This window comes from Prionailurus bengalensis, chromosome E3 (assembly GCF_016509475.1).
Source record: "Prionailurus bengalensis isolate Pbe53 chromosome E3, Fcat_Pben_1.1_paternal_pri, whole genome shotgun sequence".
In the NCBI taxonomy this organism is placed as follows: Eukaryota; Metazoa; Chordata; class Mammalia; order Carnivora; family Felidae; genus Prionailurus; species Prionailurus bengalensis.
Window position 1 is genome coordinate 1,834,022 of NC_057357.1, and position 16,154 is coordinate 1,850,175.

The 16,154-nt window shown below is 66.7% G+C and overlaps 1 protein-coding gene across 1 annotated transcript in view; it reads right to left on the bottom strand.

The window, feature by feature from the left end:
- Nucleotides 1-8,349: 8,349 nt before the first annotated feature.
- Nucleotides 8,350-16,154, bottom strand: part of INTS1 (integrator complex subunit 1) — a 29,705-nt gene continuing 21,900 nt past the window's right edge. Inside the window, 16 exon segments of the mRNA XM_043559529.1 lie at nucleotides 8,350-8,640; nucleotides 8,736-8,845; nucleotides 8,997-9,088; nucleotides 9,391-9,461; nucleotides 10,365-10,478; nucleotides 11,078-11,190; nucleotides 11,526-11,653; nucleotides 12,281-12,473; nucleotides 12,852-12,985; nucleotides 13,755-13,878; nucleotides 13,969-14,195; nucleotides 14,273-14,360; nucleotides 14,881-14,897; nucleotides 14,899-15,012; nucleotides 15,666-15,789; nucleotides 15,910-16,075. Coding sequence (XP_043415464.1) covers nucleotides 8,525-8,640; nucleotides 8,736-8,845; nucleotides 8,997-9,088; nucleotides 9,391-9,461; nucleotides 10,365-10,478; nucleotides 11,078-11,190; nucleotides 11,526-11,653; nucleotides 12,281-12,473; nucleotides 12,852-12,985; nucleotides 13,755-13,878; nucleotides 13,969-14,195; nucleotides 14,273-14,360; nucleotides 14,881-14,897; nucleotides 14,899-15,012; nucleotides 15,666-15,789; nucleotides 15,910-16,075 — 1,931 coding nt within the window. The 3' untranslated portion in view covers nucleotides 8,350-8,524.

Here is a 16,154-nt window from a genome sequence, read left to right on the forward strand (position 1 = left end):
AGGGAGCTCCCGGCCCTGGACTCAAGGCGGACAGGACCCTGCCCTGCCCTGCCCCGCTGGGGCTTTCCCAGCAGGAGGACAAAGGACGATGTCCTGCTGGTTCAGCCAGGCGGGTGGCTGGTCCTGGAACCTAGAACGAACAGGGTTTTCCTGAGTCCGAGGGCAGCAGTTGGGAGAACTGGAAAAACCAGTGAGGAAGGGAAGGGCCGGTGGGGGCGGCAGGGGTCCGGCGGGTACAGGAGGGGCAGACAGGCCTGAGGCCCACCTCTCTCAGAAGGAAGTGGGGCGGGGGGGGGGGGGCGGGCAGAGGTCTGGTCTTTGGGAGTTTAAGCTGCACTCTTGCCTTGCCGGTCACCACGCAGCCTCCTCTGGGGACAGTGACTTGGGGAGCAGCGCTTGTAGTGTCCCCATGAGCACATCATGTCCTTCCATTAGCCCTGCTCCCCTCCGGGACCCCCAAACCAGCACACCCCTAGCCCACCCATTTCCTGCTGCCCCCCCTCTGGCCACCATAGTCCACCCTTCCCCAGCAGCTGAGGGATCTTTCTAGAGAGCCAATTGGCCAGGCGCTTTCCTGCTTGACCTGTGCAGCACTTGGAATAAAGTCCAGGCCCCTTGTCACGCCTCCTGGCCCTTATCACCCCTGCCACTCCCTGACCTCACCCTCCCCACGCACCCCCCCTTCCCCTTGTGGCCTCAGAACCTCTGACCTACTGGTCCCCTGAACTCAGCCACTCCTCCAGGACCCCAGACAGGCCCCACCCATGGCCAGCCGCGCAGTCGTTGATGGCTCCTTCCTGCCGGTTGCTCAGGCCACAAGCCCGGGGTGCCCCTGTCATCCTGTCCTCTCGATGCCCACACGCAGTCCAGCAGAAAACCGGCCAGAGCCACCACCTGGTATGAGCCGGGATGTCTACAGAAACCCTCTAACAGCGCCTCCGCGGCCGCTTTGCCACCTACAGTCCATTCTCAACACAAAATGTGTAACAGCGGGGGTGAGGGTGTGCCACACCTGCCCAAAGCCCTCCTCTGCACCCCCACCTGACGCACAAGGAAAGCGCGGTCCTTATGACGGGCCATCCACCCCTCCCTCCAGTCGGTGTCTTTCCTACCTGTCCTCCTCCTCCAACCACCCCTCAGACAGGCTCATGTTCCTGCCTCAGGACCTTTGCATTCACTCTTTTCTCTGCCTGGGCCGATTTTCTAGCCTCCCTGGCAGGTGCGGAGGGAGGGGGGCGTGCGACTGAGTTCTGGCTGATGGAGGTGGTAGGTATACCTCCAGACTAACCGTCTTCCCTGCCTGCTGGCCGCGCGCACGGGACACTGCAGGGCTAGGCTGACCAGGAACGGCTGTGTTGGTCTCTGGACGAGGGGGAGGTTAACGTGCACTGGGCTCAGTTGCTGGGACTTGGGGATGTTTGTCACAGCAGCTAGCTGGCGTTCCTCTTCCGTTGCATGTAGGCAAGCAGAGGCAAAATTGCACCTGTGACGGCAGTCCAAGGGGACACGCAGTGCCACTCGTTCGGTGGTAAAAGAAGGGCCCTGTCGTGGTTCAGAAGGCAGGAGGGGCCGTCCCTGAGGGGGGAGCGTGACAGCTGAGACCTGAAGGAGAAGCACAGCTGATGTGGTCGGAGGGCAGGAAAGAATTTCCCAGGCACAGGGAATGGTGCGTGCAAAGGCCCTGAGGCGGGAATGAAGGTCGAAGGACTACAGAAAGGTGAGTGTAACTCCCACAGAGGAACTGGGGAGGGAGCAGGGCCGGCCAGGCTCCCTCCTCCAGCCCATCAATTTTCACAACCACTTTACCTTTGAATAGAACCACTCTTTATTTTTTATTTAAAAGAACTTTTTTGAGTTTATTTATTTTGAGAGAGCAGGGGAGGGGCAGAGGGCGAGAGGGAGAGAATCCCAAGCAGGCTCCACGATGTCAGCACAGAGCCGGATGCGGGGCTCAAACTCATCAACTGTGAGATCATGACCTGAGCTGAAGTCGGACACTTATCTGAACCACCAGGTGTCCCTACAGCACCCTTTAAAAGCGGTCCGGGGGCACCTGGGTGGCTCAGTTGGTTGAGCATCGCACTTCGGCTCAGGTCACGATCTCGAGGTTCGTGAGTTCCAGCCCCACACGGGGATGGCTGCTGTCAGCACAGAGCCCACTTTGGATCCTCTGTTCCCCTCTCTCTGCCCCTCCCCAGCGTGTGCTCTCTCTCTCTCTCTCTCTCTCTCTCTCTCAAAAAAAAAAAAAAATAGATAAAGGCTGAGCATACCTATCCTGCAGCCCAAGAAACTGAGGTTCCACAAGAGAAGGAGGAACCCCCTGTTCAGCCGGGAAGACCAGGCCCCGACATGGGGTGAGGACCTGAGGACTCTGGGTCAGCACAGGCCGGTGTCCCGCCCGAGTGGCCGCCCTGGTCGGGGGCAGGACTTCCGGGCCAGTCGGTCTTGATTCCCCCACCTCCTGCTTCCAGCACATTCTGCTTCTCTCAGTGATGGTGGGGGACCCACCCTGGGAGGACGAGGAGGGACAGGGCCAGAGGCATCACTAATCTCAATCCAGAAGCCAACTCTAGCTTGTGTGTCCACTTAGCTTCTGGAGGACGTGTGGGCCACAGGGCCCTGGGGAGGGTCGCAGCGGCGGGGCGCTCTAGACCCGTCACCTGGATTCAGCCCCAAGAAACCGATTTGACCAGGACTGATGGGCCAAGCCGGAACAGAGTCGGGGTCACTCGCCCAAACACAGCAGGCCTGAGCCTCTGAGGCAGACGGGGAGAAGCCGGGCAAGAGGGAATGGGGGTGGGAGGCAAGAGAACAAAGGGAGGCCCTGGCCCTGCAGCTTTCCCTGCAGGACTTCTCAGAGCCTTTATGTCCTGCAGTACCCCAGGACTCCCAAGGGAACAGCCACACTGCACAGGGGTTCCCAAGCCGACCTGCCCACAGAACCCCTGCTGCAGGAACGTCTCACAGAAGCGGGCGCCCCGACTTCCTCAGGAAACACGGAGTGAGACGGGTGGGCCGAGGCCGGGCTGGAGTTCTCGCTCAGACACTGGTTTGCCCTGGGACCCTATGGAATCTGTTCAGGGTCACACAGGGCCTCTCATCCCTGGGCGTTTAGGGAGGAAGGGGCCAGGGGTGCCCCGTGGAAATAGGGCTCCCTGCCTGGGGCCACGCAATCATGGCAGTAGGAGACGCACCCTCATGGGGGAGAGGTGACCAGAGCCCCCCCCGCCTGAGTGGACGGAAGCCCCCTCACGTACGACCTGCACAGAGAGGACAGCTAGGGGGGGTCATACTGGCTTCGCAGAACAGCCAAGGTTTGTCCCTCCCCCCACTTCCCAAGGCCACGGTCAGGTCGGCCAGGGGCTCGCTCAGGCGCTGTGGAGGCCAACGCCATGCCCGCGGCTCCAGGCGGGAGAGGGGGCTAGAAGCTGTGACACCTCATTTTAAGGGGCCACCCATTAATTAATTAGGCCCAATGAATAATTCATGCTGCCTTGGGTATATTAATAGCATATTTATATGGCGTGCTATGGATAGTATACATTCTCGTCTGAACACTTCACAAATAATTCATGACCCCGCTCCTTTCCTGGGCTCCGGGAGAACCTGGCCAGTGCTGAGGCTAGGGCTCGTGGGTTGCTTCCAACAGCCAAATTTTACATTTCATTATAAATGGCTTTGCTGGGCATGTCAGTAACTTTTACATTTCCATCCACTTTATTATTAATGGCTTTCCTGAACTGTAGCAGCCAGGCGTCGCGCACAATGCGTTATAAATATTTGATCCAGCATCTATAGCCCGCCATTTATCATTTATAACGGGTTACAAAAACATTATAAAACATTTACCGCACATTTATAGATCATTTTCGGCTACCACGATGATGTGTTATAAATACATTATTAATCCTCCTCACGCCATTTATAGGAGCCTCTTGTAATGAGGCCCGGCCCGCCCGGCCCCTGGTAAACAGAGCACACGCAGGGGCTGGTGGGGGCGGCCAGGCAGCAGCACCCGGCCGCCGCCGACGGAAGCCCGGCCCCGCCTCTGATGGCTGTGCGTCCTTGGCCGGATCACAGCACGTCTCTGTTCACGGAACGGGTCATTTATTGAGCACTTTCCGGGTAGGACGCTGCTCGAGGGCCACCCTGAGCCCTGGGTGTTACCGGCAGGCCCATTTCAGAGATGTGGAGCCGGGCGGGGGTGGGGGGATTTGCCCAAGGCCACAGCCCAAGGGCTGAGCTGGCGTCAGACCCCGGGACGCTCTGTGCCACAGGTGTTGCCCATCCCCGGGCTGGGGCCTCCAGGGAGCAGGATTGGCGAGCTCCAGGCAGGGGAACTCAGATCCAGGGTGAGGAGCTCCTGGGGCCGGGGGTCCTCCGGGGCTGGCCTCTGACCTGGCAGCCCCTCGGCTCCCGCGGCCACACGCTTTGCCATCGCAAAGGCCCTCGGGGCTGCGATCCGACTGTAACGCTGCCCCGGGGAGCAGAGGGTCTCCGACCCAGCGGCCCCTCCACAGAACCCCAGCTCCAGCTCCGAATCCTCGGGAGGCCAGCAGGAGGCTGAGGACAGTGGCAGCGGCCCAGGTGTGCAGAGCAGGTGGCTGTCGGCCATCAGACGGTCAGAGGGACCCTGGGCCCTCCAGTGGGAAGTCCTGCGCCAACCCAGGTCCCCTCTCTGCGTGTGGCCCTGTGACCTTGGGGTGTGCTGCTCCCCCTGACTGCTCCTCCTAGGGCCTGAGCTCCGTCTGGAACAGTTGGGGCCAGGCCACTTCCTGCACAAATGTCCCCCCAGCCCCACCATGTGCAGGCCCCGCCCTTGTTCCACACCAAAAAGCCCCACAGTCCCCTCCAGGCCAGGAGGGCACCGGCAGAAAACCAGGGCTGTGGGCTCATCACTCACACTTGATAAAGGAGGAGAACCCTGTGGCCCCAACTACAGGATGGTAAGTTGAGTCCTCACCTCAAAAACTCCTATTCATCCTTCAAGACCCACGTGACATTCTACCTTCTCCGAGGAACCCTTCCAGACTCCCCCTGGCATAGGCCTTGTGGGATCCAACCTCTGGTCTCTGGGGGCCCAGTCTGGGCCGGGCACGGGACCGGGGTCTGGTTGGTGAGGGAACTGGACAGGCCTCCCCCAGAGTGTTCCCAACAGGTCCCGGGGGAACAGGTCCCCCCTCCGACACCTGAAATAACCCTCCCTCTGCCCGGCTGGACCTATCCGGGTCAGTTCTGGGGTGCCCTGAAGAAGGAAATAGGAGAGATGATTCTGACCCTCGACAGGAGCGGATTTGCCCTGCGTGGGCCTCATGGCCCTCATCTGCGAAATGGGGGCATAAGCCAGCCTTCCCAGGGTAAACACAGGGGCACGGGCCCCGGGGAGCCTCGTGGGGAGAGATCTGGGCCCCGGGGAGCCTCGTGGGGAGAGATCTGGGCTGCCCGCGCCTTTCTGCCCCTGGCCTGCAGGACGAGGGCGTGTTTGTGGGTCAGGGCCCGCCCCTTCCCGGGACTGAAAATGAAACCAGGTGTTTTGTTTGGAAGCTGTTGGGGAAGCACCTGAAACCATCACCATGGCAATGCCTCACCCGGCCCCACCCCTTCCCACCTGCCTTAGGAAGCCCAGTGACCAGCAGCCCTTGCAGCCAGCCCGGCCTTTGCACAGGCATCCTCTGTCCTATACTGAAGGGGGCCGAGAGTCTGGGGCTGGACTCCTGTGGAGTCCCAGAGCTGTCCGGGCCACACTGGCCCCAGCCATGGGGAGCTCACTACCGGGCTCAGCGCTGGCCCTCACTGATCCCAGAACAGACGGGCAGGGACCACAGGCCCCGCCCCCACTTCCCGCCCCCCTGCGTGGATTCCACACCTGTACCTGCCGGACCTCGGCTCGGGTGTCCCAAGTCTGCAGTGCGGCCACTGGAGATAGTGCCGTGAACACAGGCTCAGGCCCACACAGTGGACGCCAGGCCCCCACGCCGCCTCTGTGGCTGGCACCATCCCCGGGGGAAGTGGAAAAGCCTGGCGTGTGCAAGGGCCAGGACCATCCGCCCCACGGGCGCCCCCACTGGAGTCACCCAGTCACGGTGCCTGGTACCAGCCCCCTGGACGCTGGCCAGCAGTCACAGGGACGCCGGGAGGATCCCCTCATCGGGGAGCAGATGCCCTGTCGCCTGTGCCCGCCACCACGTGTTTCACGTGGGACACCTCCGCTCAGGTAGCCTCCATTTTCTTGCTGGGTTTCTGCAGCCCGTCAGCTAGAGACAAACTGAGGCCCAGAGAGGCCCAGGACTGTCCCCCCCGCCACCTCCCTGACACCCAAGGATCCCCTTCCCCAAACCCGGTCCAGCCTTCGGCGGGCCTCTGGTTACTGAGTGCGCGCGAGGGGACCCCCGCGGGGAGCCCGGGTTTGCGGGCTGGGGAGGAGCACACAGGCGGCCCGTGGGCCTTTGCCACAGCCCTGCCATCATGGAGGGACAGGCGGCAAGCAGGCCCCGAGCCCAGCGGTGCTGACCCGGGGTAGGGGGCACAGGACCCGGAGGTCCTACCTGGGCTGAGCTCAGGGGTCTCACTAAGCCTGTGCTGACAAAGCCCCGCCCACTCGGGCCTGGAGCTTGGGGGTGGGGCCCAGCAGGCAGGTGACCCGGCCCCCACACCTCCACTCCCTCGAGCACTTGCCCCGCACAGCCGTGGGCTGGGGGACACCGCAACCCCCGCACCGGGGCGCAGGCCTGGCCTCCGTCCACCTCCACACTCCAGGGGCTCCACGGGCGGTGCGGCCAGGGTCAGGGGCACCGACTCTGCCCTTGAGCCCCCAGCACTCCCTCAGCCCAGCTGGAGCCCCACCAGAGACCTGGCCTGTCGCCCACCCCAGTGCCTCAGTTTCCTGGCGGGTGAGGGGAGACCGGTGCCGAAGGTAACAGCCAGCATCTCAGCAGCACCTTCCGTGTGATGGCGGAAACTGCACACCTGATTCGAAGCCCGCTGTCCCCTACGGGCCCCGCACGCGTGCCCAGGCCCCCTGCAGCCCCACCTCCATGGCCACTGCACACGCCCGGCCTGCCCGCCCGCTCCCTCGCGGGGACCCTTGGTCTTTGCCACGCTGGGGGACAAGGGCGGGATCTCGCGGCTGCTGGAGCCCCTGCCTCCCGCGCTTCTCCACCGGGAGGTTTCAGAACCTGCCGACACTGCTGTTCCATTGAGAGAACCAGGAGGGGAGGCAGCCCAGGCGGACAGGGGCCCAGGCTGTGCCCGGACCTGATCTCCCTCGGGGGCCTTGACCTTAGGCCCTGAGGTTGGTGAGACTGGGCAGGGAGGGGGCCCAGAGACTGCCCCCGAGAGCCTCCTCTGCCTCCTGGGATCCCTCACACACCCTGGTGCCGCGGTTCTGATGGGGGAGAGTCCCACCCTCCTGCGGGGGCTCCGGGTCACATGCTGTTGATGGGGCTTTCTGGCCATGAGGGTCCCAGCAGCCTGAACGGGTGCCCTCTCCAGTCGGGGTTGGGGGAGGGGTGCCGCCTCGGAGGCCGCCCTTCTGGGGTCTCAGGGCTGCACTGGGTGGGGGCTGGGATGCTAACTTCCGGGAGCTTGGGACCAGGGAGGCTGGGTGCTGGGAGCAAGGGTTCCGGGAAGGGGCGGGACGCCAGCCTTCTCCACACCGGGAGGGGCACTGCCGCTGTCCGCTGGGTGAAGTGAGGCCAGGCTGGGGCACAGGGGCTTCCGGGGCAAGGAGGTGACTCTCACACTCCCCAGGGCTAGTCTCCCTCCAGGGGCGGAAGTTCAGCCTGGACGTCTGCCTCCCGCCTCCTTGACCCAGCCCAGCACCTTTGGGGTCAGTTTGTTGGCCACGGCGCCCCCTGGTGGCTCCAGTGGAGCACAAGCGGGCAGGGGCGCCTGCTAGGGGGTGAGGAGGGGTGGGGAGCCAGAGTGGGTAGGGGTAAGGCGGGGCGGTATCTGTGCTGCTGATAAGCATGAAGGGGGTGGGGCCGACTTTATGGGGCGCTGCCCCTGCCCCTCAGGGCCCCTGGGGCCACATTCTCGGGCAGGGCGCCCAGCCTAGCACCCGCAGCTCCCTGGGGGGGCACTCGCGGGTGGGGACGCTCTGGGCGGCTCGGCCGGCACCGGCTTCCAGCCCTGGTGCCCTCAGCCAAGGGTCCTGGGCCTGTGGCCCCTCTGGGGAGCGAGGGGACCAGCCTCGGCCCAGGGGCTCCTACCCGACAGAAGTGCTCAGGGCCGGACAGGTGGAGCAGGACAGCAGGGAGCAGGGGCTGTGGCGGGCGGGCTCCCCCTCCCCGCCCCGCTCAACCCGCAGGCGTCTCAAGGGAGGCGAGCACCAGGCAGCCGACACTCAGGTAATTCACAACGTTTTATTTAAATCCAGCCCCTCTCCGAGGCTCGCCGGGGCGGCGGCATCCTCCTGCGCGGGGCCGCGGGCCCTGGACGCTGCCCCTGCCGGGCCCGGCGCTGGCTCGGCGCCCTCCCTGACCCGGAACCACCGGGCGGCCAGCAGACGGGCCCCCGCGCGGGCTCACATCACCGCCTCCATGTTCAGGATCCTCAGGGCCTCGGAGATCTGGACGCTGGTGTCCATCTGACCATACATGCCCACCAGGAAGGCCCGGTGCAGCAACACGGCCGCGTGCTCTGTGGGCGACACGGGACGGACGTCAGGGTCCCGACGGGCAGCGGGCTGTGGGAAGCAGGGCGCCCGCTTCCCCGTGGGCCGGGTCGGGACTCACCCTGGCAGAGGAGGGTGTATTCTGGCAGGTTCCTGAGGGCCGTCTGCACCACCTCAAAGTCCCGGCTGCCCAGGCAGTACATGAACGTGGGCAAGAAGTCCGCCGCGATGCTGCAAAGACACGCGCTCAGACAGACGCCTCCCCCCTGCGCCCAAGACCACCCTGGAGCCCGCGGCCAGGCCCCGGAGGGGTTAACTGACCCCCGAGAGTCTGGTCCGGGGCTCCCTCGACCAGCAGGGTCAGGGCAGGCCCGGGGCTCACCTGGGGTTGTTCTGGATGGAGCGCAGGGCCAGGCCGAAGGCCAGGTGGCGACACGGCTCCTCGGCAGAACTCATCAGCCGCTGTAGACTGGTCTGCAGGGGTGGGGGCGTGACGGGAGCTCAGACTGCCAGTCCCCAGGCTCTCGGCCATCGGCCTCAGGACAGCGACAGCAGCGAGGGTCGGCAGGGGACCCTGCTCCCCCAGCCCCCACCCCCACGGCCTTGTAACACGAGGTGGGAGGCGTCGGCCGGCCGACCATAGGTTCCCAGAGCGAGGCTGGGCTCCCCGCTCCCTGGGAGCACCTGGGGCAGGGCCAGGCTCACACCTGGGCTGCCCCCATCCCCGCGGCGACCCGCTTCTGACAGAAGGCTGACCGGGCCCTCAGCTCCCTCACCGAGAAAAAGCCCAGAATCTCCGGTCTCCGCCGAGACATCTCATCTATGTCGCTCAGAACTTCCAACAGATCTAAGTGGGCAGAGGGAGCACGTGAGGGCCAGGCCTCGGCTGCTGGACCCGGGCGGGGACCTCTGTGTGCCCACGCAGCCCAGAGGCAGGAGCCCCAGCCCGCACCGTCCCCCATCCCGCCTGCCAGGCAGGGGCCGAGCAAGGACACCACCAGGACCCTGGCCGGTCCCCGGTCTGGTCTCTGCACAGGTTCCAACAGAGAGAGCTGTGGTGTTCCAGACGCGGTGCAGCCTATCAGAACGCTAGCACCAGTGCCCTCTGGAACCTTCCACACCACCCTTGGTGCCTGGTGAGCTTGGGAGGCCCCCAGCGCCTCGGGGTGAAGAGCACCTGGCGCCCAGTTCCATCAGGCCGACCCCACGCTGTAGGCACCGTTGACAAGGAAGCATCCAGAAGTACCGCGACCCCGCCACCCCCGACCCTCGTCCGGCAGAGGGAGGAGGCCAGGGATCTCCACTGGGACCGCCGTCCCCACTGCCCGTCACCGGCCGTCCCAAGACACTCCTGCTGCCAGGTGGCGGCCAGCCCCTCACACCCCGCTCTGCTCCGGTCGGCTGATGCCCAGACACGCACCCGCCCCACAGCGTGCCCGGGAGCCCGAGCCGTTGCGGCCACCCAGCCCCTCTGCTCCCCGCCGGCCCTTCAGGCCTGCCCTCCGCGGGTGCCGCTCGGCTCTGGGGTCCCCGCTCTCCACCGCATCCGCAGTCTGTGAGGCTGCCGGCAGGGCGGCCCGTCCCCACCTCAAGCCCCTGAGGAAAGAGCCCGGCTCCCCCCTCGGCAAGGACCCCGCGCCTCTGGAGGGCCAGGTGTCCCGTCAGACCCAGGGCACCACGGGGCCACGACGGGTGCCCCCGCCCGCCACAGGGCCGCCCCGGTCTGCAGGAGCCAGGCTCCCAAACTCACCCTCCACGGCCTGGCCCCGGGAGAGCCTCTTCATGTAGGGGGCCATCTCCGCTGCGGTCAGAGGAGTGGAGAGCGACACGCTGACCAGGGGCAGGGAGCCGGCCGAGCTCTCATCTGGAAGCCGGGAAGTCGGTGCCTTCAGGCCGGAAACAGAGCCACCCGGGCCGGGAGCACCCACCCGCCCGGAGGCGAGGCCTGCCGGCGCTCATCGCCATGGCTCCGGACCCTGCGCGTAAGCGGGGCCGTCCCTGCCAAGCACCCGCGGAATCCCACGGGAGGGTGGAGGCTGCAGCCGCTGCCCCGGGGTGAGCACGCTGCCTGGGACACAGCGGGCACCCACTCAACGGGGGGCGGTGAGCCCGCTGGGAGCTGCCCGGGAGATGGCACTTTCCGGCCCGAACCTGCCACCTGCCACACCCAGTGCGGGTTTTCTCTGCACCTGCCTGAGCGTGACCTCGAGGCTGGAGTGGCGACCCGCCCCGCCGCAGCCCTGGCACCCAGCGGGCGCCCAATAAAGGCACGCGCGGGCCCCACAGCAGACGTTTCTACAAACTCCACCAAATGATTCGGCGAAACTGGGGGCAGCACGAGCGCTCAGAGCCCAGCGACAGACTCCGCCTGGGGCATGGGGCCCGCCCGCTCCCTCACAGCTGCCCCTGTACGCCCCGCAGCCCCAGCCCCTTCCCGGCAGCGCCCCTGCGGGGCCCACTCACCCTCGCCCTCCTCGTCCAGGCCCCGGTCGGCTCTGCCGTCCCTACTGGGCAGGCTCAGCCCTGCGAGGAGGGACTTGAGAGTCACCAGATCGCTGCTGTCGAAGGACAGGTCGCTGGGGAGGACACAGGTTCTCCGTGAGGAAGACGCCACAGGGGCGGGATGGGCGGGTGTGGGAGGAGGCAAGGAACTTCCGGGAGTGGGTTCAGAACAGAAGTGGGACTCGGCCGGAGCCCCCACCCGTCCCCACACCGGGCTCCAACCCTCAAGCAGCGTCCGTTCCCAGCCACCACCCTGCCTCGGGGACCCCCCCGTCCCCCCCCCCCGACCCGAGCACTGACTGCCCTCCCACAGCCTTCCCTCCGGCTGGGCTGGACCCTCGCCTGCCAGAGCCTGTGCAGGCCGGACACGGACACACACACACACACACACACACACACACACACTCACTGCAGTGCGTCCGCGTGTTTCTGCAGGAAGGACACGGCCGCCGGGGCGTTGCAGGTCACGTACTTGTGGGTGAAGTGCACGAACTTGTGGATGAAGGGTGCCAGGTGGCGGGACGACTTTCTGTAGCTCTGCAAAGCGGAAGCCGGGTGCTCACAGCTGCGGCGCCCCCACCCTGCCCGCCACACCTGCCCTGGAGGCCTCAGGACGGACCCCCAGACGCCAGCAACGCCACCGCCTGCCGGCCGCCACGCTCAAGTCTCCAAAACGGCCTTGCCGTTCGTGAACTGCCAGCGTGGACAGGCAGACGTCTAGCTGGAGCGTGAAAGCAGATGGACGACAGACCCCAGGAAGGCAGGAAGGCCGCAGAGAGGGCTGTGCTGAGCCCCGGCTGCAGAACACGAGCTGTGTCCCCAGGCGCACGAGCAGCAGGGAGCTGGTGCCCAGGGTGGGGGGCAGAAGCCACCGGGTAGGGGGCCTGGCCCTGCCCTTGCTGCGGTGACGCGGGCCAGCCCTGCCCTCCCACAGGCCCCAGGAGCCCTCACCCGACAGCCTCAGGCCGAAGGGGACGGAGGCAGGTCAGGCCTGGCCAGGCTGTGAGGGCAGAAGCGGGCGGAGGGTGGTGGGAGCCGTGGGGGTGCCAGTGGGCAGAGGAGGAACAAGGGCACACGGGCCTGGCCCGGGGGCGCCCCCCGGCCTGAGGGGAGCCCCACCACCAGCGGTGAAAGGCAGGCGGCCCAAGCTGGCGGCAGACCCACCAGAAGCAGGCGGACGAAGGAACGCAGACAGTCCCACAGCGCCCCCTGGTGCTCGCTCTGGAACACCTGCGGCTGCAGCAGCTCCAGGACCCCCAGCACGTGCAGGAAGAAGGTCAGGTGGTTCTGCTGCCGGAACTCCTGGAAGTTGAGGTGGGTGCGGCCGTGCAGGAGCGCAGCGATCATGGGCAGGTGCCTGGGGGCGACGAAGGGTGCTCGTGGGTGGTGGGTGGCCGAAACCCGCCCATCCGTCGGTGGCCTGGGCCACACCGGGGCCCACCCCTAACAAGCTCCGGGGCACGCCCTGAGGGGCCGAACTGGCCACCCTGACCGTCCCACCGGGTTCCAGGTCTACGAGGTGCTGTGTGTCCTGACCCGGCCTCTGGGGCTGTGCCCGGGCCCTCCCAGCTCAAACTCGGCTCAGCCAGGAAGAAGCCAACGGCCGCCACTGGGCCACGAGGGCCGGCAGCTTCCAGATGCAGAGCCCGCTCTTAAACCACCCGAGCGCAGGCAGGACGCGAGGAGCCACCAGACGCCCTGCCGGGGCCCCCAGAGCGCAGCCGGGCGCCCACACCTGAGCAGCAGGATGGGGTGGGCCACGGCCAGCTTCCGGCAGGCCATGTTAGCGTCGGCCACCCTGTTCTCTGACGACCTTGAGTCGCTGGTGTCTGCCAGGAGGGTGATGACGCGGTGGATGAGGCCGTCCAGCTGAGGGGATGGCGGGGTGAGGGTCAGGGGCCACCCGCAGAAGGCCCACACCCGGCCCCGGCCACGCAGCGGACCCGGGAAAGCTGTCCCCCTGTGCTTTCTGGGGCCACGTCAAACAGGCCGGAGCCAAAGCTTCCAGACAGCCTCGCACACAGAATTCAGTCACCCTCCACGTAAAACAGACACCCTCGGCTAAACGCCAAAGTGGTACATTGAGATAAAAAAGCAACACGGTGCGTAAAACACGATCTCAACTCTGCAAAGTGACACGGACAAAAAAGCGAACGAAACGGGGTTAGAAGGAACCAATTTCCCTACGTCGTGCTGAAAACACGAAGGTGACAGATCCCGCCATGGAGGCAGGAACGGGAGGCCTGCCGGATGCCTGGGCCCCCGCCGCGTATCTGCCCAAGGCAGCGGAGGCGAGCACCGCACACGGGCCGTGCCGCGTGACGGTCCCGGGGCCCACGGTGGGCGGGGGACATGAGCGGGCGGGTCCGGCCACGCGGCGGACGACCCCACGGCCCAGGAAGGAGCGAGCCATCTGCGCATGCCAAGCACACCCGCTTCTCGGGACCACGCGGAGTGCAAGGTGGCCCACGAGCAGCGTGCGTCGCCGCTCCACGGACAGAGGCTCCGGGGAGCGCAAAGGCCCGGGCGCTCACCGGGCAGGGTCTCGGGGGCCCGAAGGAGCGTCCCACTCGAGGCAGGCTTTCAGCACTCACCGCCGCCGGGGCTCGCCCCCGCCCCCCGCCCCCGCCCCGCTCACCTTGCAGGTGCTGCTGCCCGTGGCGCCTCCACTATGCAGCAGGGCCTCCGGCACGGGCGCCCGCAACTCCGGCCACTGCAGGTACAGCTGCACCAGCAGGTCCCGGCAGCGCCTGCCCGGCACGCTGTAAGAGACCGAGGCGCGGCTGCTGGGCGCACGGGGCTCCGCGGGCGGCAGCCTCGGGGCCCGCGGCCGGGGAGGGGGGCCCGCTCACCTGTCGCCCCACTGCTGGATGCAGCCCGTCAGGTGCGCCGTCACCGTCCTGATGCTCGCGTCGTCCCCGCGACAGCAGCGGAGCAACAGGGGCAGCCGGGCCTGGAGCAGACTGCAGGCGGCGGCGTCCCCGTCCTGGCTTCTGGCCTCCGCCTCCGCCAGGATCAGCTCCGCCAGGCCGACGAGTTCCGGCGCCCGGACCCGCAGCGCCAGCTCCTCCCGCCGCTTCTGCAACCGGCGACCGCCCGTCAGCGCCAGGCCGGAGCGGAGGCGCTGGCGCGGGCCTCGCCCCACCCGACACCTGCCTGAGGGGTGCGCTGGTCCCTTCCCTGCCAGATCCGCGGCACGTGGATGCAGGCCCACAGGAAGTCCAGCGACGCCGAAGGGTCGAACCTGCAAGGGCGCAGCAGCTCTGGCTCGGTTTCCAGGTGCAGAATGCAAACCACCGTCGCGACGAGAGAACGAAGGGCAGGACGTGACCGGCGGTGGAAAGTGTGCACCACGGACGTCTTTCCCGATGAGCTCTCTAGGTAAGGGCCACCCCGCCTCACCTGACCTCCCCGCATCTCACACCAGCAAAACGAACGGCCCTGCCCACCCCCGGCACCTGGAACCCCTTGCACGTGGCGTGGACGGCAGCCACGGACACCCTCCGAGGAGAGGACGTTCTGTCTGTTGACCGTCTGCCCCGGTGGACGCCCGGGGCGGGGAATCTTGGACGGCGGGGGGAGGGTGTCTGTATCCCCAGGGTGGTGAGACCCACCGCAGGGCCCCCTTCCGGGTAAGAGCCCCAGGCACCCAAAGAAGCCAGGCGCGGTGGGGAGCACGGGATCAGATGTCCAGAGGCCCCTCAATGCCGCCCCCACGCTGCCTGACCCTCAGGGAAGGGCGGGGGGGGGGAGGGCACACACACCTCTGCTCCCGGTTTTTTGCCCAGCAGGATGCGGATACACTGGTGCAACGTGGACCAGCTGGACTGGTGAGTGAGGAGGGCGAGCAGGTAGGGTCGGAAAGATGGCACCTGGGGGCCCGGATGACCTTTGCCCTGCGGAGGAAGGACACCTGGGCTGACCGGCCAGCCGTCCTCTGCCGAGTAGGGTCAGCAGACGACGCCCCACTCGAGCCACCGGGAAGCAGAGGGAGGAGGCCGTTCCCAGCGAGACCCGGAGCCCCCGCCTGGGAGGCAGTCCCGGCCACGTGGGGTCCAGCCGGAGTCGCCACAGCCAGAACGTGTGCTGGCCCGGACCGGCTTCTTGGGGACAGTGAGCGCGAACAGAACGACAAAGCCCAGATCCCCACCTCCTGCTCCAGAACCTCAGAAGCTGGTCCAAAGACCGCCACGGGCCGCAGGAGCACCTCGGGAGGCTCGGGGACGGACGAGGGTGATCACCGCTGAGACTCCCCGCCCCCCCTCGCAAGGCCCCACAGCCTCCTTGGGGACCCATCCCGGGCGGGGAGCTGGGCTCTGCTCTCCATGAGGCTCGCCAGCGGTGCCTCCCATCCCTGCACGAGGCCCTGGGCCACGCACTGCCGGTCCCACTCTGGCCCGCCCGCCCCAGCGACCCGACCTGACCGCTGCAGTCAGTGCTCACAGGGGACGGGGCAACCCCCCCCCCACCCCCCCACCCCGGGGCCGACGAAGGTCAGGCCTGGGCTTCCGCTGGGACCGAGGGAAAGCCGGGTCCGTGCGCAGCCCACCTTGCTCCGGGAGAAGAGCAGCCTCTGCTGTAGGTCGGGACAACTGCTGATCACCTCAGGGTCCAGCAGCTCCAGCCAGTCAACCAGGAGCCCGGAGCAGGGTCCCAGCTGCACGGTCTCCGGGCTGAAGGGAATGCAGGGCCGGGTCAGAAACGGCTGGCCTGGGGCGGGGGTGGGTGGACGTGGGGAGAGGTGGGGGGTGGCGCGGGCAGGCCACAGCAGCCCCCCAGCCCTGCCGGCCCACCTGCAGCTGTCGGCCTCGGGCTCCCCCGGGGCCGGGGGCTCCTTCTCCTGCAGCAGCAGGGAGCTCAGCACGGCCACGGGCCTCCAGGTCGGGGACGCGGTGGCAAAGAGAGCAGCCAGCAGCTCCTCCAGGTGGGGCGACCCCGCCTCAATCAGGCCCCGGAGGACTGCGGGGAAAAGAGCGTGTTCCACGTCACTCCAGCTCCAGGGACGGGCACGGGCGGGCCCCGGGCCACCTGACTCTGG